Source organism: Armigeres subalbatus, chromosome 3, assembly GCF_024139115.2.
Source record: "Armigeres subalbatus isolate Guangzhou_Male chromosome 3, GZ_Asu_2, whole genome shotgun sequence".
Classification (NCBI taxonomy): Eukaryota; Metazoa; Arthropoda; class Insecta; order Diptera; family Culicidae; genus Armigeres; species Armigeres subalbatus.
In genome coordinates, this window is record NC_085141.1 from 8,954,021 (window position 1) to 8,978,861 (window position 24,841).

Here is a 24,841-nt window from a genome sequence, read left to right on the forward strand (position 1 = left end):
TCTATACCGCACACCCGTAAACCGTTGGATCCGGTGATGAAACAGAAGCCTGTTTGGTATAATTTTTGGAACCGCCTTAGTGATCATATACAGTTGGGAAAGATGAGTGAGATCCCAATCCATCAGTGCAAAAACAATACATGTGTGTACACATGTTATAGTTCATGTATATTATAATGCCGTTTATACTTTTAATAAACATTACGATTATATTCCCCAAAAATAATTGCTTTTACTATTCGACTGATGGAATATTTAACTCGTATTTAATTCTTGTAGCTGTTCCTAAAAACAATAAGGGGTAAATTCTACACATTTTCCAGGAAAGCTGTTGTTCAATAGTGGGTAAAAATCACTCGTCAATCTGACGTACGAACGGCTTACTCATTAATGAGTAAACGACGTTTACTCTTTTAATGAGTTGAACTATTTAACTTCATAATGGGTACTTTTTTACCCATTAAAGAGTACTTTGGTGGCACAGTGTGGTAATGCCTACTATATATCAAGGGTAATGCTGAAAACATTCTACCAATTGATTTCGGTAGAACACGAAATGTATTTGAATCGGCCAGATAAGCAGTGGATTTTACTATGTTGTTTACTGGTTTAGAATACAGTAGGTTTTACTATGCTTACGTCATGTGTACTATAAACCATAGCACATACACAAAGTGGAATTCACCACGGAATGAGGGTTCATTTTACTATAATATGGTGAGAAAATACTATGCGTTTGTTTAATAATGTTTGATAATTTCCGATTTCAATTATGCGAAAGAAAGAAAACATAATTTTGATAACACTTCATTATATATTTATACAGTATACATGTTGTATCACTCAAATTCCCACATCTAGGAGGAAATTTGTTGGTATAAAACTAATCTTGTGCCGTCTCGTGTGAATTCAGGAACTGGGAGATGGATTATTTGAACGCCAGTGGACAATAAGCAGGAACTTCGGCTGAAACTGGACTGAGCATCTTTTCCATTGACACGGTGGAGTGCACTTCTATGATAATATTTTCGGTTGATATTCTGCGTATACTTTTTTTCTGGAATCAATTGAATTGATAATCATTATTGTTGGAGCTTGAAATGGAATTGCTGGTTGAAGAAACTTACCAACATTGTTTCTCTCATCGTCGTTTCATCACCCAAATGAAGGATTTCGTTCTTACACATAATATTATGCACTCGATAACCTTGATTTAATTCCAAGTTTAATTCGGTGTTGCTGAATTCGTCGATAAGTATTACCTATGTATGGAATTTAAACTAGAAATTAATCTATGTTGGTCAATGAATAATAGGTGGAAACTTACCAAATTTGAATCGATAAATGATGAATTAGTTGATTTGTTTCAAATCCCTTATTGAGAGTAATCGCGAGTAATCGTACCATCTAATTCAAACGAAAAAATGTTTTTTGGGTTTGCAATTTTTCTTTGGCTGGCTGTTTGGCAGAACTGACTGTGTCTACTGCAATTGATGGTTAGTCTTACTATGGATCTCACATCACGTGTGCAGTTCACACTACTATGAATCAGGTGTTATGAAAACACTTATAGTTTATTTTACCATTATGTTGTCATACACGCTCATGGTAGATTTGAACGCAACTGAGTAGTTGTGGTCACTACAGAGTTTTTTTCAGTGTAGGCTTTGCGCCACAGGTAATTCAACTCGATTCTGTGCTGTTTGCGATGCGCACGAGCCGAAACAAAAAATCTCATGCTAATGCTGACCGCACGCCGGCACGACTCTAACGTACACTCAGCAAACTGGACTATCGAAATTCATAACTGGCGCCTTATGAATCTTCGGCCGATTATTCCACCAGCAGTGCTTCTTATACGCAGTTACCTTCCTGAGTATTCAAGCGTCGATGGGCGTATGGTCCACATACCGGCCTCCCGATCCCGACGCCCATGGTTCGAATCCAGTCTGCCGCACTTCACTTTTTTTTTAAATGAAAATCATCATTCATAAGGCAACATATTGAAATTCATACCGATTCCTTGTGGCAAATTTTCATAAGGCGTTTGATTGAAAATCATACGTCCATTTTCCTCAGTGAGCAGCAAATAAACAGATAAAATGTGAATATTCACATAATCAGAGTGTTTTAACGTACATTTCCCAACACTGCCCCAATATAGAAAAGAAAGACGTAGTCCTACGTCAAAACATGCCGTCGTGCCACCGACATGTGCGTGTTCAAAATTATAAATTGTGTTTAAAATTATAAATTAGTGCTGTCCAATGAGTAGCTCGAAGTTTTTCCCGTCCTGCTCGTTCTTTTTTATCAACAAATGGGCATGAGCAGTACAGGGAGAAACTTCGAGCTACAGTATACCCCCGCTGATCCGACAAATGTGTGGCCGGACTATCGGGGTTTCTCTCGTTAATCCGACTGTCAAATCCATACAAACGAACCAAAACAAAATCACAGCACAAATTTGAAAACTGACAGCATAATGTGTTTAAATGGGTTTCGATACTTTTTAATCCGGAAAATTCCGAATTAGGTTCTGCAGCGCCTGTATCTAACCTCAAACTGATGACTGATTAGTAGTACTTCGCGTTGGACTCGGGGGCAGCCAACCAATCACGAACTCGATCCTTGTCGGAGTCAGTGGAAAGTACTACTGAACTGTCAAAAAAGTTCATTCGACGAGAACCGAATTCATTCGTGACGTCATGCTGCAGAACCTAATTAGTGAGATCCGGACTACACTCAGGAAAATCGACACATACACTGAGGAAAATGGACGTATGATTTTCAATCAAACGCCTTATGAAAATTTGCCACAAGGAATCGGTATGAATTTCAATATGTTGCCTTATGAATGATGATTTTCATTTTAAAAAAGTGAAGTGCGGCAGACTGGATTCGAACCATGGGCGTCGGGGTCGGGAGGCCGGTATGTAGACCACACGCCCATCGACGCTTGAATACTCAGGAAGGTAACTGCGAGGGGCGATTCACTTATGTATTTTCGATTCAGGCCAACGTATTTGATCACGTATTGATGTATTTTTTGTGTATTTAAACGCATTGTGTGCAATAATGTATTTTTATAAATTATTGTATTTCTCCGTGTATTTTAATGTTCAAAAGCATTTTTTTTTCGAATAAAGGTATTGAAATCGAATGATCGTATATTTCGAATTATTTTTTGACGTTTCAATGTTCACGTTTGATTTCATGCCTAAAAAGCGTCCCAAGACAATTATTCGGTTTTGATTCCAGTTCCAAGATGGGATGAATTTGTGAATTTCTTATAGAATTAAAAGAATACATGGGATGTTTACAATGCGCAGTACGCGTTAATTCGAGCAACTTCACTATTTGCTGAGCAATCATGCGAATACCCCACAGCCCATTATTGTCGGTAACGTCTTTCCCGAATCCGTGGCAGCTCGGTCAGTGCTATGGTAAGTGCAAAGTACAGAATGTATGAATCAAGGCAAAGCCGATGCGCAAGTTGGGCTGGAAATCAATCACGATCATTGGCAGTCGTCCTATAATGGTGCCAATGGCCGGCTGGCTACGGATTCGGGTATTGCGTCAGTTAACAGGACGAAGTTAAAGCCGATAGTGTCAGTCACTTTCCTCGGCTAGCTGTTATGACTGTAAGTGGACAACATTTAGAACATGAAGAACGGCACAAGATTATCCAAGTAAAAAAATCGTGGAACTGACTTCACATCCCGCAAAAAACACGACAAAACCCGTACAACCCGTATTTAGTCTTTTTGCAGGATATGTAATCTTTATCGGGATTTTTCAATTTGGAAAAACTAGTCGTTTGCGTTCCTCTTGATTTAGAGCACAGAAAATCCTTAAAACTTTTCGAATTTTAGCTTCTGAACGGTAATAACATTTCCTATTAGCAGATCATCTGCAGTTCGATTTTATGGAAAATGAAATAAAATTGTTAAATCAGCTTCATTTTTTTGCTAGATGAATGACATTGGCAGACGAATTCGATTCCTTATCATCGCGGCATATAATTTGCTTCATTTTCTAGAATACCAAGTAGTTTTTGAAATAAAATACGAAATGTCGTATTTTTTCTCCGAATATTTATTTTTTTTTGCTTTCTTCTTTTTTTGCCTTGTTTTCGAATTTTTGTGTACTTCAGTGTATTTTTTGCATTGAAACTTATTTTCGAATTTTCCGTGCAATAATGCATTTTTTTTAATTATTTGCAATTTCATGCAATATTTGTATTTTTATGCATTATTTTTTTTCGCGTATTATCGATTCAGCAATCCATAGCAGTAAATCGCCCCTCGGGTAACTGCGTATAAGAAGCACTGATGGTGGAATAATTGGCCGAAGATTCATAAGGCGCCAGTTATGAATTTCGATAGTCCAGTTCGCTGAGTGTACTTTATGGCAAAAATCCATGTATTTTGAAATATGTATATCATGTGTCGGCACATACCAAATTGCATACAAATTCACACATGGATACGATGACCCACATAGATAGTATGTATGATATGTATGATATGTATGTATATATTGCCGATTTCACCTATTTGAAGAGTTGTGTGTAGATTGTGATTTGCCCGCTTCTTTTTCTCACACTCACTCTCATTTCGGGTTGATCGATTTTTGTTACTGAAATTTACCCAATTATAACCCATTACTTGTTAGTCACATGTAAGCGTGTACACTAAATCGATTCCCGCCATGATTTGACGTCTATTTGTTTTCAGATTGAGCACTCACACACAAATATTATACACGAAAAATCAAACTTTTTTGAGTGTATTGAGTGTGAGAAAAAGATGACTGTGAGAAAAAAAATCTCGCAATACTCTTATAAAGTGCAAAAAGCGCAATATACGAGTCGTCGGACTATATAGCGAGGTCCGGATAAGCGGGGGGATACTGTACTTCGATCTCTCATTGGACAGCACTATTATTTACCACCTGGGCTTCAAACTGACTGTTTCAATGTCAATTGATGGGTCAGCAACGAATCATCCATCATCGGGATCGAACTGTCCATCAAAAAATCACAAAAACTTTGTGCGAAGTTTGCATTCCGATTTATCTTTTTCACGTGTGAATCGTTAATAGTTGCTATTTATCCAAAAAGGTAGAAGAAAGAAATTAGATAAAAGTATCGCATTCAATACAATAGTTCGAAAGGTTTGCTTGTTCCAAAAATATTCGTGGGAAGATGCCTGCCAAAGAGCGAAACATTGCCATGATGGGCTACCGATCTGTAGGTAAGAAAGAACGATCATCCGAATCAGCATCAGCTTAAGAACTTCTTGGACCTGCTCTCATGTGCGTTTTGGTTTTACCTTCGAACGATTACGAGGGGAAAATTGCATGACAAGTTTTTATTGCGTTGCTCTTGTGAAGATGGGTCTTGTGGGCCGCCCACTTGAGGTGAGGTAGGTAGGCATCTCCGCTCGGTTAATTTTCGCGTGTTGACCAAGGACAGCGCGGAATTTGCTCGTTATCAGCGCGAACCCTCTGATTATGTGGTGGTATTAATTGACTAACAGTGCAATTGATAAGACAATAATTCTGAAGTGAAAAAAAACATTTGGCAAAGCGAATTTATTTGTTTGGGTTGCATTGGTAATAAAGCACAATTACATGAACCCTCCACAATCTGTCGAACTACATTTTTGAAAAGTAAAGATATACCTACGTAGGTATTGTAACTGTTACACATTCAATTGAGCGAGAAATGAAGGCGCTAAGTGATAGCAATAATAAACAGCGTTCAAATATTGGGCACCTGAACAGAAATCAGTTACTGTCGTTCGCAGTCGCACTGCATTCCATAGGGTGGTTCCAAATTTCAAATTATTTAAGCTGCATGTGTTGGAAGCAACGACAATAAGACTTATAAATAAGCTTTATTTCAGATGAGCTAAACAAACACGTTATATTCTATTCAAAATATGTAATTATTGAAAAAACCTTTAACGACAGAGAACCGATTAACAATAATGTCCTGTTTTTTAGATTACGTAGTTCAACGCTTTTACTAATAATTCGCATACTATCCAATACACTTTTCAGTGTTTTGCCAGTTATTAAATCTTTTATTTTTCTCCATATTACTTTTCCACAAGTTGGTCGAAGGATATTTTTATTTACTGAACAATATTATATATTAAACTATATTTTCTCCCCGGTAGGAAAATCTTCACTCAGTATTCAGTTCGTCGAGGGACAATTTGTTGACTCGTATGATCCAACCATTGAAAACAGTAAGTAGCAGTAAAAATGACTAAAAGTAATATGTGAATGAATTAAAATTAAATCTGGCATATTCTCTCTCAACAGCGTTCACCAAAATCACGCGCGTTAATTCGACCGACTACGAAGTGAAACTGGTTGATACCGCCGGTCAAGATGAGTACAGCATATTCCCCGCCCAGTACAGCATGGATTTCCATGGGTACGTGCTGGTTTACTCAATCACCAGCCAGAAGTCGTTCGAGGTTATTCAGATTATTTACGAAAAGCTGCTAGACGTTATGGGAAAGGCCTAGTATGATTATTTGAACGTTGATCAATTCTTAAAAATATAACCGTCTTTCTCTCGCATATTTGCAGCGTCCCGGTGGTACTGGTTGGAAATAAAACCGATTTGCACCAGGAGCGAGCCGTCTCAACCGAAGAAGGTAGAAAGCTAGCGGAATGCTGGAAAGCACAGTTTCTGGAAACCTCTGCTAAACAAAACGAGGTAAGTGCTGCTTCGATTGTACGACGAATTGTGGAAAGTCAATCCGTGGAAACCTATAGAGGGGTCGTACAACTTATTACGTAAGCATTTTTTCTTGGTTTTCCGATCACCCTCCCCCCATGTAAGATTTCTTTTATACAACTGATTTTTCATTTATATGGTGCGTAAGAAAACGATAGACTCCCTCCCACTAAGTGCGTAATATGTGTACGGCCCTAACCGAATACAATAATTATTGTATGTTTTGGGACTATTTTTCATATGCCTTTTTTTTGTCAATGATTGTAACATCTTATTCTCAATAATAGAATTTTTTTTTCATCTTGCCTAATTGGAATAATTGGCTCAATGCGTTTAACTATATAACGGGTCGCCCAGTCCCGTTTCCGGTTGAGAATTGGGCGGCTTATGCGCCACTCCTGAAAGGAGACCACACAATGAGTTTTGGTTGTCCTGCTTGAGATCTTCTTAGGTAAGGGGTCACTTTTCATAGAAAGGAAGCTGATAGGCTAACCCGAATACGTCCGTCGTACTCCTCGTTTCCGAGCGGACACAACTGATCCCAAGAGATCTCTTAGATAAATTTTTCCGATTTCCGGCCTGGAAATAAAGTCATTCAGGCGGGGGCTTTCCTTATCGGACCAACCCAAAATAGTTACCCGTTCCACCCCGTCAAAGACTGGAAAATTATCAAAAGTCAAATCAGGCTGACTACCCAGTAAAAACAACAACAACAAAAAACCTAAATTCGACCACGAAGCGACATAAATTCTTTTAATGACAGTAACTAAATACATTCAACTACACTAGAATACACTAGGCCCAGCTAAGTATAGGGAAAAAATGTTGTCGAATTCCACGGGGCACCCACCAGGATTGTATCTTCTATACTGATATACACCAAATCTCCTGCTTGCAACGGTCTCGATTCGCCGAACCACTTGGACCTCCGGTTCAGCAAAGGCACGTACTCCTTGATCCATCTATCCCACATCACTCTGGCTATTTGCTGGGACCGCTGGAAGGCGTCCCGGAGAGCCACTGCCGGATTGTATGGCGGCGGTGTACCGCTTAGCTGATTCGGTGACCCACCCCTCAAGAAGTGGTTTGGGGTTAGTGCTTATGCCTCGTTGTTCTGTTGCGACACGTAGGTGAGGGGATGAGAATTGACGATGTCCTCAGCCTCAACGATTACCGTCTTCAAAATCTCGTCTGTCAGTCGCCTTCCATCGTTCAACGCTGTTAACGCCTCCTTCACGGAACGCACCAACCGCTCCCAGACGCCCCCCATATGAGACGCAGCGGGAGGATTGAACGTCCTCCTCGTCGTTGCATTCGTCAGCTGGTCTGCACAGTCATCTCTGATGCCCTGTACAACCTCTACTACTTCCTTGCTTGCTCCTCGCAGATTCGTCCCATTGTCGGAGAAGAATTCAATCGGCCAGCCCCGGCGACCGATAAACCGGTGAATCGCCATCAAACAGTGTACCGCTCGTATCACCATGCAGGTGAACAGCGCTATCCAACGTTTCTCTGTTCGACGCCCTACAGTCACGTCAAACGGCCCCAGATAATCGACGCCCACGTAGCTAAATGGTCGAAGATTCGGCGTAATGCGCTGCACTGGTAGTAAAGCCATCCGTGGAACATGGGGACGACAGCGATGTACTTTACACCAGACGCAGGCCGCCGACACTTTTCTCACCACTGCATCTACATGCGGAATGTAGTACAGCTGCCGCAACTCGTTTTTAGCCGCCTGGTGGTATCCATGGCCACTCCTCTCATGGTAATGCTGGACTATCAGCTTCGTAATTATGTGGTCGTTCGGAAGAATTACTGGGAACCGCAAGTCGAACGGTAGAAACTCCGCCTACTCCACGCGGCCCTCCATTCTAATCAAGCCATACTCATCTACCAGCGGGGTCAACTTGTATAGCGGACTAGACTTCTCGAGTGCCATCCACTGGCTCGCCGGACGATCTTTGTTCCTCGACAACACCTTCAGCTCATCGATAAAACTCTCCGACTGCGCTACCTTCAGCAAGCATCGCTCTGCTTGCTCGTACTCCTTCTGCTGTAGTGGTAGTCGAACCGACGCAACCGCATACGAAATATGTGACTTCAGCTGACCTTTCGTTGCTCGCAGCGTTTCTATTGGCAGTTTCCCTTTTTTCCGTCTACAGTTCGTCACAAATCGAAACACGCACGCTATCGTTCGGACCAGGATCGTCTACTTCGAGAAGCGGTTCGCGTCTACAAGAACCGCGGTACCTTAACGTCGTGTAGCAACAGATGAATCCGAAGCTCCTCAGTCGTATTAGCCGGCGGCAAACTCTTCATCGGCCAATTTTCCTCCCGGTCGTACAGAAACTGTGGGCCTCGTGCCCACGGACCACTCGAATGTAGATCTGGATCCTTTCCCCACTTCGTCAGCAGGTCTGCAATGTTTAGCCTTGTCGGAACCCACCGCCAGTCTGCTAGTCTCGTCAAGCTTAGGATCTCTCCGATGCGGAAACCAACGAACTGTTTATAGCGGCGCTGGTCGGATCTAATCCACGATAGTACCACCTCTGGATCTATCCAAAATACCACTTTGCTAATGAATATGCTGTGGTTTTCGCGCACCGTATGTGACATCCGTGCACTCAGTACCGCCGCCAGAAGCTCCAGACGCGGAATAGACACTTGTTTCAAGGGAGCCCGGCCCGGCTCATCACTAGCGTGCACTTCACCTCTCCACGCACCATGGCACGAAAATATGCCACACATCCATACCCCGTCTCACCCGCGTCCGCAAAAATATGCAGCTGTACGTCCCGGATTTCATCGGACCTCGCAGTGCCGAAGTAGCTGCGCGACAACTTAAATGCCTGGACATTCGCCAACATGCTCGTCCACCGCGTCCACTTTTTGTATGGTAGGTCATCTGCCGCATCATCCCACTGGCATCCTGTTCTCCACAGATCTTGCACCAGCATTTTACCCAGGATGGTAACCGGAGCTAGGAATCCGGCCGGATCAAACATGACTATGCTGAGTACCATCCGCTTGGTGGGACGTTCTTCCCCTCGGAGGACTTTGGAACACTCGAACTTCGAAGCGGTCTCAAAACAGAAGACGTCTTCTATCGTATCCCATACTACGCCCAGCACACGTTCATACTCTGCAGCCTTATCTTCGCTAAAGTGTACTGCCGACTCACCGCTTTGCTCGCCAACCGCCTGCAGGAACGCATTGGAGTTAGACACCCAGTTCCTAATTTGAAAACCGCCACACGAATGAACGTATCTAACTTCGTTGGCTCTCTGGATCGCTTCTTCCACGGTGTCCACACTGTCGTAGTAATCGTCCACGTAATGACGTTTGACTATTGCATCTGCTGCTTCCGGGTACCTCTCCGCAAATTGCTTCGCATTGACGTTCTTCACGTACTGCGCTAAACTGGGCGAACACGTGGATCCGAAAGTCGCCACGTCCATCACAAATATCCGTGGAGCCTCTTCGCTACCTGACCTAAACAGGAATCGCTGCGCCTGCTTGTCCTGTTGCGGATTTGGTGATACATTTCCTGGATGTCGCCTCCAAAGGCGATCGGGCGTTCTCGGAAATGGCAGATCACTCGCGGAAGGGGAACTAACATATCCGAACCTTTGAGCAGCTCGGAATTCAGGGAAATGCCATTCACTGATGCTGCTGCATCCCATACCAGGCGCACTTTGCCTGGCTTTCGTGGGTTCACCACGACGTTGAGGGGCTGGTACCACACAGCAGATTGAGCTGTCTCCATCAACTCTGCGTCGGTTACTTTGTGCGCGTATCCTTTCTGCTGGTACTCCTCGATCTGCCGACACAAATTCTCGTTCAGCGCTGGACTCCTTTCTAATTTCCGATCGAGTGCATGCATTCTCCGCATAGCGATTGAGTAGCTATCGGGGAAATTCCGGACATCGCTGCGCCACAACAGTCCAGTTTCGAACCGATGGCCCACTCGCTGTGTTGTCGCCTCCAGGATCTCCCTAGCACGCTTCTCTTCCAACGGTTCTGGCACAGCGAACGATGCAACCGCTGTTTCTTCCAGCACATACTGCTCCCGCATCAAATCATGGAGCTCCTGATTGCTCACCGTCGCGATAGAATGAAGATTCAGGTATGTATGAACGCTGGCTCTCCGTTTTTCGGACCCATATATTGTCCAACCCATCTTCGATCGCACGGCGATCGGTTCGTTCGGTCTACCAACACGTGACTCCAGCGGCGCAAACAGGTGCAGGTTATCCAAACCGATGAGGATGGTCGGCACCCCGGATGGAAAATCTTTCACTGTCACGTCCACAAGATGTGTGTACCGCTTCACTACCTCTGCGCATCGAACATTCTGTTTGGGTAACTGCAACTCCGATACTGTCCGAGTGTTGAACAGCGGAAACTTCTCCTTCGAGCCCTTTGCTGACACCATCATCTCTACGCAGCGGGACTCGTTTTCGAACCGGTTGATGTTCCCGGTCCACGTTACTATCAACGGCTCCAGTGAACCTTCAGCTTTCAATCGTTTGGCTACCAACCACATCATCGACCAAAGTCGCAGATGATCCTTCGTTCAGGAACGCGACGGTGTCATATTGACGCTTGCCGACGTGTAGCGTTACCGGCATCATACGGAAAATCACTGTGCAGTCAGATATCGCTTTCTGCAATTGCACAGATCTTTCCTCGCGATGTAACTGAGGATGATGGTTTCCTTGACAACCTCGCACCACCAGGAGCATTCCTCACTTTTGTCAGCAGCGTCTTCAGCAACTTTTTCGGCCTTCTGAAAAGATTCTTCAGATCGCAAATAACATCCGGAACCGAATCCGGCAGCACTAGCCGACTCCTGACTGCCTCGAGTGCGTCTCCCTGTAGACAGTCCTGCAGACGCTTCAAGTTCTCCAAGTTTGTGAACCCGCACGCCGCCGTCGTGTGCTCGAAGCTACTGATAAACAGCGGCAAGACTTCCGGCTCTCCACGAAACTTCGGAAGGACACCGCTTTCCGAGCGGCTAGCTGCTGTTTCGAGATATGGCCAATATCACGCCCCGGCCCGTCGGAATCATGACTGCTCTGCATGCTGCCACATCGGCTCTCACTGTGACGGCTTTCCGCTGGATAATCCAACGACTCGCTGCTTTCGTCTTCGCTGAACTCTGGCTCGTTCTCGACGATTTCAGGCACTTCCTTTACCGGTTTCATCAACTTCGTTTTGTTCGCCTTGATAACCACTCCTGCTCCCAGCGGAACTCCACCTTTCGGAAAAGCTCCCCTGACATCCAAGATCGAATGCTGCGTGCTTGTCTTCCTTGACTGTTGCAGCCACTCCTCTAACGCCTGGTCCGGTTCACTTTTCGACCTCCCACCGACAGCGCCGTCTTCGTCCTTGGACGCATTCACCCTCTTGACGCTGTTGTCGAATTTCTTCCGGATCGCGTCTCGCTTCTCCAAAAAATCCTTCTCCGCAGCCAGTTGAGCGTCCAACATTTCCTGTTCTTGCTGCAACTGCTGCTCTTCTATCTCGCGTTGTACTTGGAGCTCCAGTTCCCGCATTTCTCGTTCTTGCCTCAGTTGTTCCTGCTCCCACGCTTTCTGCCTGGCGAGTAGCTTCTTCCGCTCCTCCGTCTGCTTTGCAAAGGCCTTCTCCTTGGCGAGTTGTTCCTCTTCCAACAGCTTCTCAGTCGGATCTGCATCGGAACCAACTCCCTGATCGGACCCTCCATCGCCTTTTTGGCCGGTCTTCTTGTCACCTCGCGTCTTGCTTCTCGTGTCCGGAACCTTCAGCTGCTGCGCACTAGCGGAAACACACACTTGACAGCGCCAATCGGCTTTCACAACCTCCTAGTCTACGCCAGCGCAGGAGAAATGAACCCATCGCCTACATTTCCCACATTGAACCCAATCCACATCCTCCGACATCGACTCTGACATTGAGCAGAACAAACATTGCTCATTTTTAGAAGAAGAGGAAGCCATTCCGAAGTAATCCGATATAAAATTTTTGGTTTTGTTTGGACGGTCGGATTTTAAACGAAACCGTTTTTGGGAATCATCCTTTTAAAGGTTGATTCCCAAAAACGGTTTCGTTTAAAATCCGACCGTCCGAACACTACCTATCGAGAGGGTTTACAGACATGATAAGTGAGAAATTTTCTCATTCTCCTTTGGATTCGAACCCTGGTTAGCATTATTCAAAAGGTCCGAGCAGAAATCAACGAATGCTCACTTCTCCATCATCTCCATCCATCGTAAACTCAATATTTTTCCTCAATATCAACTTTTATGTCAATCATAAATTACGGTTATGGAATTCACAAACCATTTTAATAAACCGCATAAGTCTGTAATGAAACCAAATTAATGCTCATTCATAAATTGTGACTTATGGAAATCCTAATTTATTTTCCCACGTGCAGTATAAAGTGAACTTAATTTTATTTTATTATTCTCTATAGCTACCTCGATTGGTCTGCCCATGTATAACATATTACGTGATATAACACTATGGGTCTCCGGATCTTCTATCAAAAGTTCATTTTTGGAGTAATCCTATAGCCTTTCGGTACAACTTTGCTGTACGAGAAAGGCAAAAAGGTTCACATTGAAGAGCTACACAACTGTAAAACCACGTAAAACCGTTGCCAATCTAAATGAAAGATACTATTCTTTCAATGTCTCACTATTACACAGTGGAATCTAGCGAGGCAGGAATAATCCAGGCACCAAAGTGGAAGTTATAGATCAGCGGTTCTCAACCTTTTTTTGATTAATTGATTTTTTTTGCTGTAAATGAAAATAAGCGTAATTCATAAAATATATGAAAATCGAATCTAAAACGGGATATTAGACTCTCCAAAAAGTTGTATAAAATTTTCGTTATTCCGTGAAACTTTTCAATTCAAATAAAGTTTATACATCAAGCTTCCTACAAGACTTTGACGACTTTTCAAGCCTTCGAGCTTTTTAAGTAGGCTTCCAATCCTTTTAAAAGAAGGCTTCCGAGCCTTTTGAAAGGAGGCTTCCGAGCCTCTTGAAAGGAGGCTTCCGAGCCTCTTGGAAGGAGGCTTCCGAGCCTCTTGGAAGGAGGCTTCCGAGCCTCTTGGAAGGAGGCTTCCGAGCCTCTTGGAAGGAGGCTTCCGAGCCTCTTGGAAGGAGGCTTCCGAGCCTCTTGGAAGGAGGCTTCGAGGCCTCTTGGAAGGAGGCTTCCGAGCCTCTTGGAAGGAGGCTTGAGCCTCTTGGAAGGAGGCTTGAGCCTCTTGAAGGAGACTTCCAGGCCTCTTGAAAGGAGGCTTCCGAGCCTCTTGAAAGGAGGCTGAGCCTCTTGAAAGGAGGCCGAGCCTCTTGAAAGAAGGCTTCCAGGCCTCTTGAAAGGAGGCTTCCAGGCCTCTTGAAAGGAGGCTTCCGGGCCTCTTGAAAGGAGGCTCTCGAGGCCTCTTGAAAGGAGGCTGAGCCTCTTGAAAGGAGGCTTCCGAGCCTCTTGAAAGGAGGCTTCCGAGCCTCTTGAAAGGAGGCTTCCGAGCCTCTTGAAAGGAGGCTTCCGAGCCTCTTGAAAGGAGGCTTCCGAGCCTCTTGAATGGAGGCTTTCGAGTCTTTTGAAAGGTGGCTTCCGAGACTCTTGAAATTCGTGAAAGGCGTCTAATCCTGTCGTAAACCCGTAACGCTGGGTAGACACCTTTACATTTTTTTTTTATCCTCGTTTGTCGGGTGAAGATCACTGCGTCCAGATTTTAGGACTATTGTGATATACCCTTTTACTGTGAAATACGCAAGTTATCTCAGTAACATGTTTGTCACTGAGATACCTTGGTATCGACTGAACTCTAGACCATCTATTATTGATGAATAGAGATCCTGAGTTACAGTATGTGACTCCCCCATTCTGGCGAGACTAGCTTTATGAAGCCAACCACGTCCTTGGGGGATAAGATCCATATGTCAGCAGGCCCTAAAAAGGGCTTGCTGAGAACTTTAACCTACGTTGGGTGAGTGCACTGCAATAGCAGAGGATGTGTTCTGATGTTTCTCTCTCCTCGTCACAGAAGCGGCAATTTGAGGTTTGGATTGCTCCGATCTTTTGTAGATGGTATCTGCAGGGCAGTGTCCAGTTATTAGACCGGTGTAGATGTTGAGATCCCTTTGTTGAGACCTAATAGTTGTTGAGTTTTCTTGGGGTTAATCGTTACGAGCCTTTTGGATTGGCTCGTATGGGAAAGTGAATTCCAGATTGATGTGATTTGACTGACAATATCTTTATTCAGTTCCATTTTTCAAAGGCAGTCTGAGATCCCGCAGAAGGGCTCATGGCCACTGAACCTTTCATTAGATCCATTCCTGGCTAGCTCATCAGCAATCTCGTTTCCCTCTAGACCCGTATGTCCTGGGATCCAATATAGGTAGACTCGATTGCGTATGGATAAGTTTTTCAAAGCCAGAATGCATTCCCACACTAGCTTTGAGTTACAAGTGTAGTTATTAAGCGACTTAAGTGGCTTGGCTGTCAGAGAAAATACATATTTTGCAAATCTATACTTTCTCCTCAGGCATAATAACACGCATTCTAATATTGCATATATTTCCGCCTGAAATATCAGGGCCACTGTCCTAAGTGGACAGAAATTTTTGTTGTAGGGCCATAGATTCCGGATCCTGTCAGATTATTCATTTTCGAACCATCTGTGAAGAAATTTATAGAGCCTGTTGGAACGCTGGGTCCACCTCCTTCCCACTCCTGGCGGGAAGGAATGAACACATCGTAAGGTAAGTCATAATTGACTACCGTTTCCATCCAGTCACTACAAATTCCTATTGCGGGATTTATGGCAAATTCATTTAATATGCTGAGGTGACCCGTAAGGTCTCCCGACAGCAGTGTTTTGTTCTCTTTAACCTTAGAGCACTTTTTTCCGCTTCCAGCTTTATGAATTGATCTAACCGGGGCAGGTGAAGCATTGCGTCTAGGGCCAAAGTGGGTGTACTACGAACTGCACCAGTGATGGCTATGCAAGCGGTGCGTTGGATTTTGTTGAGCTTAGCCCTTGCAGCAGCCTCATTAGTTTTAGGCCACCAGACAAGGGAAGCGTAAGTTGTCCTGGGACGGACAATGGTTTTATATATCCACATGATCATACTTGGTTTTAGGCCCCATCTTTTACCAAGGGTTTTTGAACAAACCCAAAGTGTATTGAGACCTTTCTGCACAACTGATTGGAGATGAGAGTTCCAATTAAGCTTTGCGTCGAGTATGACACCTAGATATTTTACTTCACTTGAATAAACTAATTGTGTTTGATTCAAGAAAAGGGTTTCAGTTGTACCTTTCTCCGTTTGGTGAAAGGGATAATGGAAGTTTTTGTAGGATTTATGCCTAGTTGATACTTTTGACACCAGGAAAAGTGTGATTTAGGGCAGATTGCATTCTTTCCACGATAACACTTTCGAATTTGCCTCGTACAATAATGACAACGTCATCAGCATATCCAACCACTTCGAAGCCTCTTCTCTCTAAGCTGTCTAGAAGCTCATCCACCACCAGTGACCACAACAAAGGAGAAAGCACTCCGCCTTGCGGACACCCCTTGTTGCTTTAACAGTGATGTATGAACCGCTAAGCTCAGAGGAGATTTTCCGATTAGCTAGCATAGCATGTACCCAGGTAACAATGCATGGGTCGAATTTTCTCCTCAACATTGCTGACCCTATAGACGAATAAGAAGCGTTATCGAATGCGCCCTCAATATCAAGAAATGCTACAAGAGCAATTTCTTTTGCATTAAGTGTTTTTCGATTTTTGAACTACCGTATGTAGTGCCGAGATCGTAGATTTTCCACTTTGATAAGCGAATTGGTTTTTGACAAAGGCATTGCTTTCATAAATTTGTGATTTATGTACTCGCATAGTACCTTTTCCATAATTTTGAGCATTACAGAGGATAAACTTATCGGCCTGAATGCTTTGGGGTTGGCTTTATCTCTCTTGCCTGCCTTCGGAATGAAGACAGCCCGGATTTGACGCCAATCGTTAGGTATGTGCCCCAAAATCAGACTCGCCTTAAAAATCTCAACCAAGGGTGGAACCAGTGTTTTCTCCTCTTTTTGGATCAACGCTGGAAATATTCCATCCATGCCAGGAGACTTAAATGGCTCGAAAGATCTCACAGCCCTCTCAACCCTGGCCCGAGTGAAAGCTTCCTTTGCAACCTTTATTGCGTCTTTTTAGACCCAGAAACCCATGATTGGATCTCTTGTGGATCTGAGACAGCAATTCCAGTGCCTTGGTCGCCGATGCTCGACTCAGGGATTGAATCAGGGAAGTGGATCTTTAACAATTCGCTCAGTGTATCGCTAGGCTCTACAGTGAGCGAACCATCCATCTTTCGGAGGCTACCCACACCATTGGAGTGGTCTTTTGAAAGAGTTTTTGGAGTCTGGCCACTACGGGTGTATTCTCTATGCTTTCACACATTAGAATCCACGATTTCCGTTTGGCTGACCTTATTTCTTTGTTGTAGTTCGTCAGGGCCTTTCTGTATAGGCTCCAATCGCCGGTTCGCTTAGCACGATTGAACTCCCTACGCGCAGTTTTCCTAAGCTTCTCAAGAGTTTTATTCCACCATGGAACGTCTCTACTCGAACTAGTTGATTTAGTTGGACAGCTCTCTTGGTAGGCGTTAAGGATTTTGTTTTTAATGGATTTGGACGCATCTTCCAATTGTGTTATGGACTTGATGTGACTTTCTATGATGTACTCTTCGGATCGTAGGATAGCTGAGTAGGATTCCCAATCAGTTTTCTTAGGATCTTTAAACGTTTTTTCCATCGTTAGACCCCTTCCCATTCGAAGATGATGTGTTTATGGTCTGACATTGATATTTCTTCAGAAACATGCCAGTTTTTATTTTATCAGAGATAGACCGACTACATAGAGTCAAGTCCAAAACTTCCTGACGAATGGAGTTTTCAAACGTGGGCTTGTCACCAACATTACAAATGTCAATGTTCTTGGAAGAGAGAAACTGTAACAGGTACTCACCTCTGGTGTTTATATTGGTACTTCCCCATACGGTGTGATGTGCATTTGCGTCGCACCCTATGACGAAGGGGATGTTGTGTCGGTGGCTGTAGGCTACGAGCGCAGCTATTTCTGGAGGAGGATTTCGTCCACGTCACCTGGGAAGTATGCCGAGACCACCAAGATCTCTCTACTCCCTCTGGCGGAAGGTACCTCCATCCTGACCGCTACGATGTCTCTTTTTATGAATTCTGAGATTGGAAAGTATTTACAGTTGTTATGTAATAAAATAGCCGCTCTAGGAGAAAGCTGGCTGTCATCATATACCAACTTACATGAGTGTTGTGGAATACCTTGTATTCTGGATTTATTGACCCATGGCTCTTGAATGAGGGCCACGGTTAAATTCTCTTTGGTGAACCTCCGACAGAGCACACCCGTGGCGCTCTCAGCATGGTGGAGGTTCACTTGCAGAACTTTAGTCGCCATTTCCGGGGTTCCCGCTTTTTCCGGACGACGACTGTCCGGCTTTGGATGTTGCGGATCATCAGGATGTCATTTGGTATTACAGTCTGGGTTTCTCTCTTCCTGTAGCAACCTGGCCCGCCAGTTTCGCCTCTGTGGTCAAACTGTCGCTTTTGCACCCCTTTGCCCTGTTTAGATACCTTTGGTTTGGTACCACTAGAGCAGGGGTCGCATGTAAGCTTCGAGCTTTTCCTTTAGAGGCGGACAGACTAGCCTTTATGGTGCTTTTGGGGTGAGATTTACTAACCTCGCCCGAACCGGAGGCTTCCTCAGATTTCTCTTGGGTCGGCCTTCCAGTTAGCCGAACCTCGCTTGAACAGGAGGCCTCCTCAGATTGCTCTTGGGTCGGCCTTCCAGTCGGATTGGCGGTAGCGGCAGTCGGTTGACCTGTAATCTTCCTTAGTTGGATTTCACCAAATCGGTAGTTGAGGGTGTATTTGGACTTCTTCAACTTTTCCATCGACGCACCCTCTACTGTGAAGATCCATTCAACATGAATATCTTTCAGAATGGATCGTTTCACAATACGCCAATTAGTTGTTGTGATGTCATTTTGGCTTTCTATGAGAGCCTTTATTCGGTCGTCATCATAGCTGGAGCTTTGTGGGAAGAATGCTCGGACCATCTCTGGACGTGGAATCGCCACTTCGTCCATTGCCATCAGCTCTGCACCTTCCCAGGGTTTCATGGATGGGGATATTCTCTTTAACCACTCAGCAGTCTCTTGATCCTTACAGATTAGAACCATGTAACCGGACTTGTAGATGAGGTTGTTGAATTTGGGTTTTATTGGCTCGTTTCGCTGTTGAACTACTCTGAGCAGGAGTGCTTCTTGTAGAAGGTCTAGCTGGGCTGTAGTGAGTTGGACGGTGGGAAAGTCTTTGGGTATTATCCCGACCTTCACGCTTTTGGCCATATATCACTGTAGCTGATACCAGCTGTTTTCCTCATGGGTGGGTTTTGTTGTCCAGACACGTTTTCTGAGGCGCGCGGTTTGAGGACTGTTGCGCGCTCTCTCGGATCCAGATGGTGCTTCACCCTTTTTTGTTTGGGGTCCTCTGTGGCGGATTTGTCTAGGTCGTTTCTCGAGCGTTTTGAGGAAGTGGGCTCGCTCTCCTTATTCAGAATTATGGACAAGGCCTCATTCCGGTCTTTTCCCTTCTCCCGGAGAGTTCTAAGCTGCTTCCTCTGCGAGCGTGTGAGTGTGGGGATTTTCTTTCTCGGAGCACCCTTGGCTTCCGTAGAACCCTTGCTATCTTCGGATCCTTTGCTACTTGCTAAAGATTTTTGGGGGTTGATGATGATCCTTATACCATCATCTTCGTTATCTTCCATGTCCAACAGGTTGGAGTCGGTCGATGAGGGGGGTTGTAGATCTGGATCAGCTTTGTCGAAACATGTGCTGCTCCGGGAGATAGGCGTTGAGGGCAGGATATTTCCATCTTCTCCTGCGAACTACTGAGTAGCTGGTCTTCGGTAAGGCCAAGCTGACTCAGAGTATTCTCCACTTCGCTCTCACACGACTGAGAGAGGCAGTCGTCACCTTGAGGGTTGTTTGTAGAATTTGTACTCATTTTTGGTCCCACGAGTAGCTAGGGAAATAAATGTCCGCTGCACCGGTGCCCCGCCGTAGTGCAGTAAGGGCTGCTTACTGGGGTGTTCGCCCTGGTGCACCCCAGGCTCCGTTCGCGGTTGAGCATGTTTAGAACCCCCTCAACCATTCAGCCCTCGGCACGGGTCGCATGAGACCTTGGCATTGGGGTTTATCCATTTTTGCTTTACACGATGGCCATGAATAACAGCCATCGCAACCTTCCTCCTTTACCAGGGCTTAGGACCTGTAGCTCAAGTTCTCAATAGTTTCACAATCTTTCGGACATGCAACTACAGCGAACCATCATTGCTAGCGGAGTTGACACCTTTACATGGTGTATTACGGAGTAAGATCTACCACGGTTACATTGCCAGCTACAGGCAAATCCTGACCCAACGAATACCTTCCTCATTATCCAACTCCGTGGTACGTATCTGTTAAAGTTACAATCAAGTGGTGGAATTAAATGGGATAGTCCGAACTCTTCTTATGACAAGTGACGACATTCCACTAAAAGCTCAACATAATTTTCTTATCAAAATTTGTTTTTTTTTCTTGATCTACTACTTGATCGTGTTACAGCTAATTCTATCGTATGTTTGTATCTTTCAGTCTGTAGCGGATATCTTCCATCTGCTGTTACAGCAGATCGAGCGCGACAACGGCAACACAGGCGAGAAGAGCAGCTGTACGATTTCCTGAATAACAGGTGAGCAAGCCATGCAAATCACACCAGTACTTCTTTTCCCAAGCCCAGTCGCAGTAGCCTGAATTATGTAATCCCCTTCCTGGTTGTTCGGTTCCAGCGCAAAAAGCTAGGTCGTCGCATCCGGGGCAAAACACCTGGATAAAGAGCATATTCTGGGGCTGTCGCCTAGGAGTAGAACAAATTAAGCTAAACTAACAATTGGCAATTGTGCAGTAAGCAATGTTTTCAGATTGAATCGAAGATTTTTTTGTTGAAGTTTTAATTTATCAAATATTGGAATTTTATCTGTTGATAAATGTTATATCAGTTGGGATGCGATCGGAAGCTTCTAACCGAGGCGAGAGAATGGAACAATCAGTTGCACACAAACTCACAAACCTACATAATTGAAATAACTCTCAGAACGTACAAGTTGTATCATACCGTAATTTTTTAGTTTAATATATGGAAAATAATATCATGATGAGAGAAGTTCGGAACGAGGTATGCGAAATGTTTTATATGGGTGTTTCCGCAAGGCATAGTCGCGATGAGTTTTTGGGAAATTAGGACTAACAATTGTGTAAAAAATCTACTGAAAATATATTTTAAAAGAATTTTACCACCCTGAACCTATTACAATGCGGTCGAGCGACATTCGTGTTATCAATTAAGCGAAAGAAACAAAAAAATAAAAAAAATTAGGATTACTTTGCACTGTGGAAAGTATGACGTACGAAAGAGTAGTACATTTATAGATAGGATTTACCAATAGGCAAACGTAATTATAAGCACCAGCTACGAAGCCTGGGCGAACGTACTACACACTCGTGGACATGTGAGAACCAGACCAGGCTCGATGTAAGAAAACTAATCCGGAAAAATCTATCGCTCACGAGTTATCACGTGACACAGCTTAGGCCAGAACAAGGAATATGCAACCATGAATTTGTTTTCAAATGATCCGTTCAGAATGATCCGTTAAACAAAAGTTGATTTGAGTGAAAATTTTGCATTCATGACGATTAGAACTTCAGAGAAATATCTTGTGCGCTACAATAATTTCCTAATTATAAAGCTCGTCAGAAAGGTCAAAAGTAGCACAAGTAAGTTCTTCTATTTTCTTCAGTTTACGTTTTTGAATTCCGCTGTTTTTGCATTGCTTTGAATTGGTTTGAATAATTTATTTATTTGTTACCATTGATTTGGTCTATTGTAGTGAGGGAATTTCAATCTTAAACATATTTCATGCAGATAGAATAAATCCGATTGGAGCAAATTTTCAATAAATTTCCTCCCTTTTTAATGTATAACTATTATATATGCATAAATTAAAATGTTCTTCTGCACAACTCATAATATGCAGTGCATGACGCTTTATTTCGTCCGATAGGTAAAGGTAATTAAATTCGAAAACGTTCTGACGCACTATTCGAATTAAACAAATGGTGGCATATGAAGATGAATTCCAAAGGTGTACATACTGGTTGACATTTTTATTTTCGCGCCTTCTATCGACAGAATTCTGCAGAATTCTTTCTAATGAAACAGTAGATGCATATTTAATACTTCTGGTTGACCGATGATTACAAAGTAACTGGGCGATAGATTTTTCAAGAAAATGTTTTAGCTGTTACGTCCGTGTTTTGACCTTTTGGTTTGTTTGATTCGATCTTACAGTCACTCTCAAAATTGAGCGTACAGCAAGGATTAGATGAATATATTCGAAAATTCCAAAGGAAATTTAATTGTTGCCTCGGTTGTTTTTAATGCATTTCAATATTCATCCCTTCCTTCAATGTATGCGCACCTAAAATGGTTGAAATTTTTTCTCTAAAGTTCATTTATTTGAAAATAATCTCAAAAGACGCCTATTATATGTGACAAAATTGAGCGTACAGCGAATGTTTTTCTATAAAATTTCTTATTATAAAAGCGATTAATGTCATTTAATGTTATTTTTTCATGATTATATTTATAATAATAAATATCCGCTACTTAAACATTCAATGTTTTTGAATTAAACCATATTTTGGTCAAAATGGCGAACAATTAAGATGTATAAACAATGCTATTTAACAATTCAATGCTGCTGGGCAAAATAGATGCTTTAAGATATGGATTTCACCGGCATCGTGTCTTATATATGATAGATAATCGAAATCGAGCGAGACATATGATAAATTTAGGAAAAATCAGTCGGTAAATGATGAAAACAGATGTAAACATACAGAGAAAACGACAAATGTTGAGAATGGCATATTTCAAATTAAGTATAACTTTATTTAAAAGTCGATGTATAGGTAGCTTATAAGCTCAGGACACTCATTATTAATAATAATAATAGAAGAGCAGCACACGGATACATTATAAGATGTCATTTTATATTTGAAGACTCAGTAATAGTAGGGACAAATTTGGTCGAATCATTTAAATTCACCAAGATATCATTAAATAAGCTGCCGAACTCTTAAGAAAGCTTATTTTTACTCGCCACATGGAAATCATCCCATTGTATCCCTTATGGTAACAGATCGTGGAGTTTAATCCAAAATTATTTATGAAATTACGATTTTAAGCTATATTTTCAATATTCAATCAGAAGTGCTCTATGGGGTTGAAAAGCTGATTTTATGTTCGGTACCTTAACATGCACCTTGTACTTTTAGAATTCGACTGTGAATGATTGGATTCAATAATACTACTCTTAATGATAGACCTGAGACAATAATCGAGCTTTAAAACAAATTTAAGTTAAAGACATACTAAATTTGAAATATGTCATTCCTAACATTTATCGTTTTCTCTGTATGTTTACATCTGTTTTTATCATTTACCGACTGAATTTTCCCAAAGTAAACGTATGTCTTGCTCGATTTCGATTTTCTATCATATATAAGATACGATGCCGTTGAAACATACAAATTAAAGCATCTATTTTGCCCAGCAGTATTGAATTGTTAAATAGCAATGTTTTTACCTCTCACTTGTTCGTCATTTTGACCAAAACATGGTTTAATTTCAAAACATTGAATGTTTAAATAGCGGATGTTTATTATTATAAATATAATCATGAAAAAACAATATTAAAATACATTAATCATGTTTATAATAAGAAATTTTATAGAAAAAAAATCACTGTACGCTCAATTTTGTCACATCTAATAGGCGTATTTTGAAACTATTTTCAAATAAATGAACTTTAGAGTAAAAATTTCAACCATTTTATGTACGCATACATTAAAGGAAGGGATGAATATTGAAATGCATTAAAAACAACCGAGCCAACAATTAAATTTCCTTTGGAATTTTAGAATATATTCATCTAATCCTTGTGTACGCTCAATTTTGAGAGTGACTGTATATTGTGTCGACGTTGTGGCATAAATTTTGAGAAATAATGAGTTTAAGTCGCGCAAATGAACATCTATCCGGCTTTCCACGAACGCTCATGGATGCTTGTTTGGGTGATCCAAATGATCCAGTAACTTTATTAACTGACAGCTGAATTTGGGTTGGGCATTTCAATGTACCAGGACGAGAGAAAAGGCGACCTTAGTCTATCTAGCCTTATAGCCAGGGCGAATAAGTGCAGTGCTAGAAGGATTCTCGATCCACGCGGGTTACTGTTAGAGTACTGGAAAATATGGATAGGAACGACGGACACACATAAGAATGCTTATTTTCGAGAAAACATACACATGGTAATATTACCTACTTCATCTCTATTTTACCCCACAAGATAGTTTTGTTCGTTTTAAATCTGAAGCAGCAAAATCTTTTTGTAGTAGCCAGCTAGGATTAAAAAAACGGCTACGCGTAGACACCTAGATGATAAAAATAGTAAAAATCAAATGGAATTATTTATAAGTTAAGGCAAACGTGTTTGTTGTTTTTATATTTATCACAGTCCTTTCGATAATATTGAACAGATCTTTGCGGCAAAACATCAAAAAGCTGGAAGCCATATAAGTGAAGATGATTTACTGCGGTCAAAGAATGCTCAATAATTACACTGGTCGACAGTAAATTTGTATTCCCAATGCTCATGTCTTGCATTTGTAGTTCTCGACCTGTAAAATCGACTCGTTACTGGCGTTTGTTGTTTGATTGAAAAAAAATCCGAGATTTTTTGGTCACAAAGTAGGAAAGTTATCATCTCTTTAACGGCGTTGAAATCACTTGCATGTTTCAGATAACTTAAAATACTAAGTTATTACGATAATCTAATCTAAGTTACAATATCTGAATGTCCATATGA

General features: G+C 42.5%; 1 protein-coding gene and 1 long non-coding RNA gene across 2 annotated transcripts; one reads left to right on the forward strand and one right to left on the reverse strand.

Annotated features, from left to right (window-relative positions):
• Window positions 1-594: 594 nt before the first annotated feature.
• On the reverse strand, window positions 595-1,650 carry LOC134224590 (uncharacterized). The gene is made up of 3 exons (XR_009982990.1): window positions 1,328-1,650; window positions 1,128-1,262; window positions 595-1,057 (listed from the first exon to the last, which is right to left on the reverse strand). It is a non-coding gene; the product is annotated as an uncharacterized LOC134224590 (long non-coding RNA).
• A 3,342-nt stretch (window positions 1,651-4,992) lies between these two features.
• Window positions 4,993-24,455, forward strand: LOC134225962 (GTP-binding protein Rheb homolog). Its single transcript, XM_062706432.1, has 5 exons — window positions 4,993-5,255; window positions 6,186-6,257; window positions 6,334-6,541; window positions 6,607-6,736; window positions 20,505-24,455. Exons 1-5 carry the CDS (start codon window positions 5,207-5,209, stop codon window positions 20,592-20,594), a joined length of 549 nt encoding a protein of 182 aa, XP_062562416.1. The 5' UTR covers window positions 4,993-5,206; the 3' UTR covers window positions 20,595-24,455.
• The last annotated feature ends 386 nt before the right edge of the window (window positions 24,456-24,841 follow it).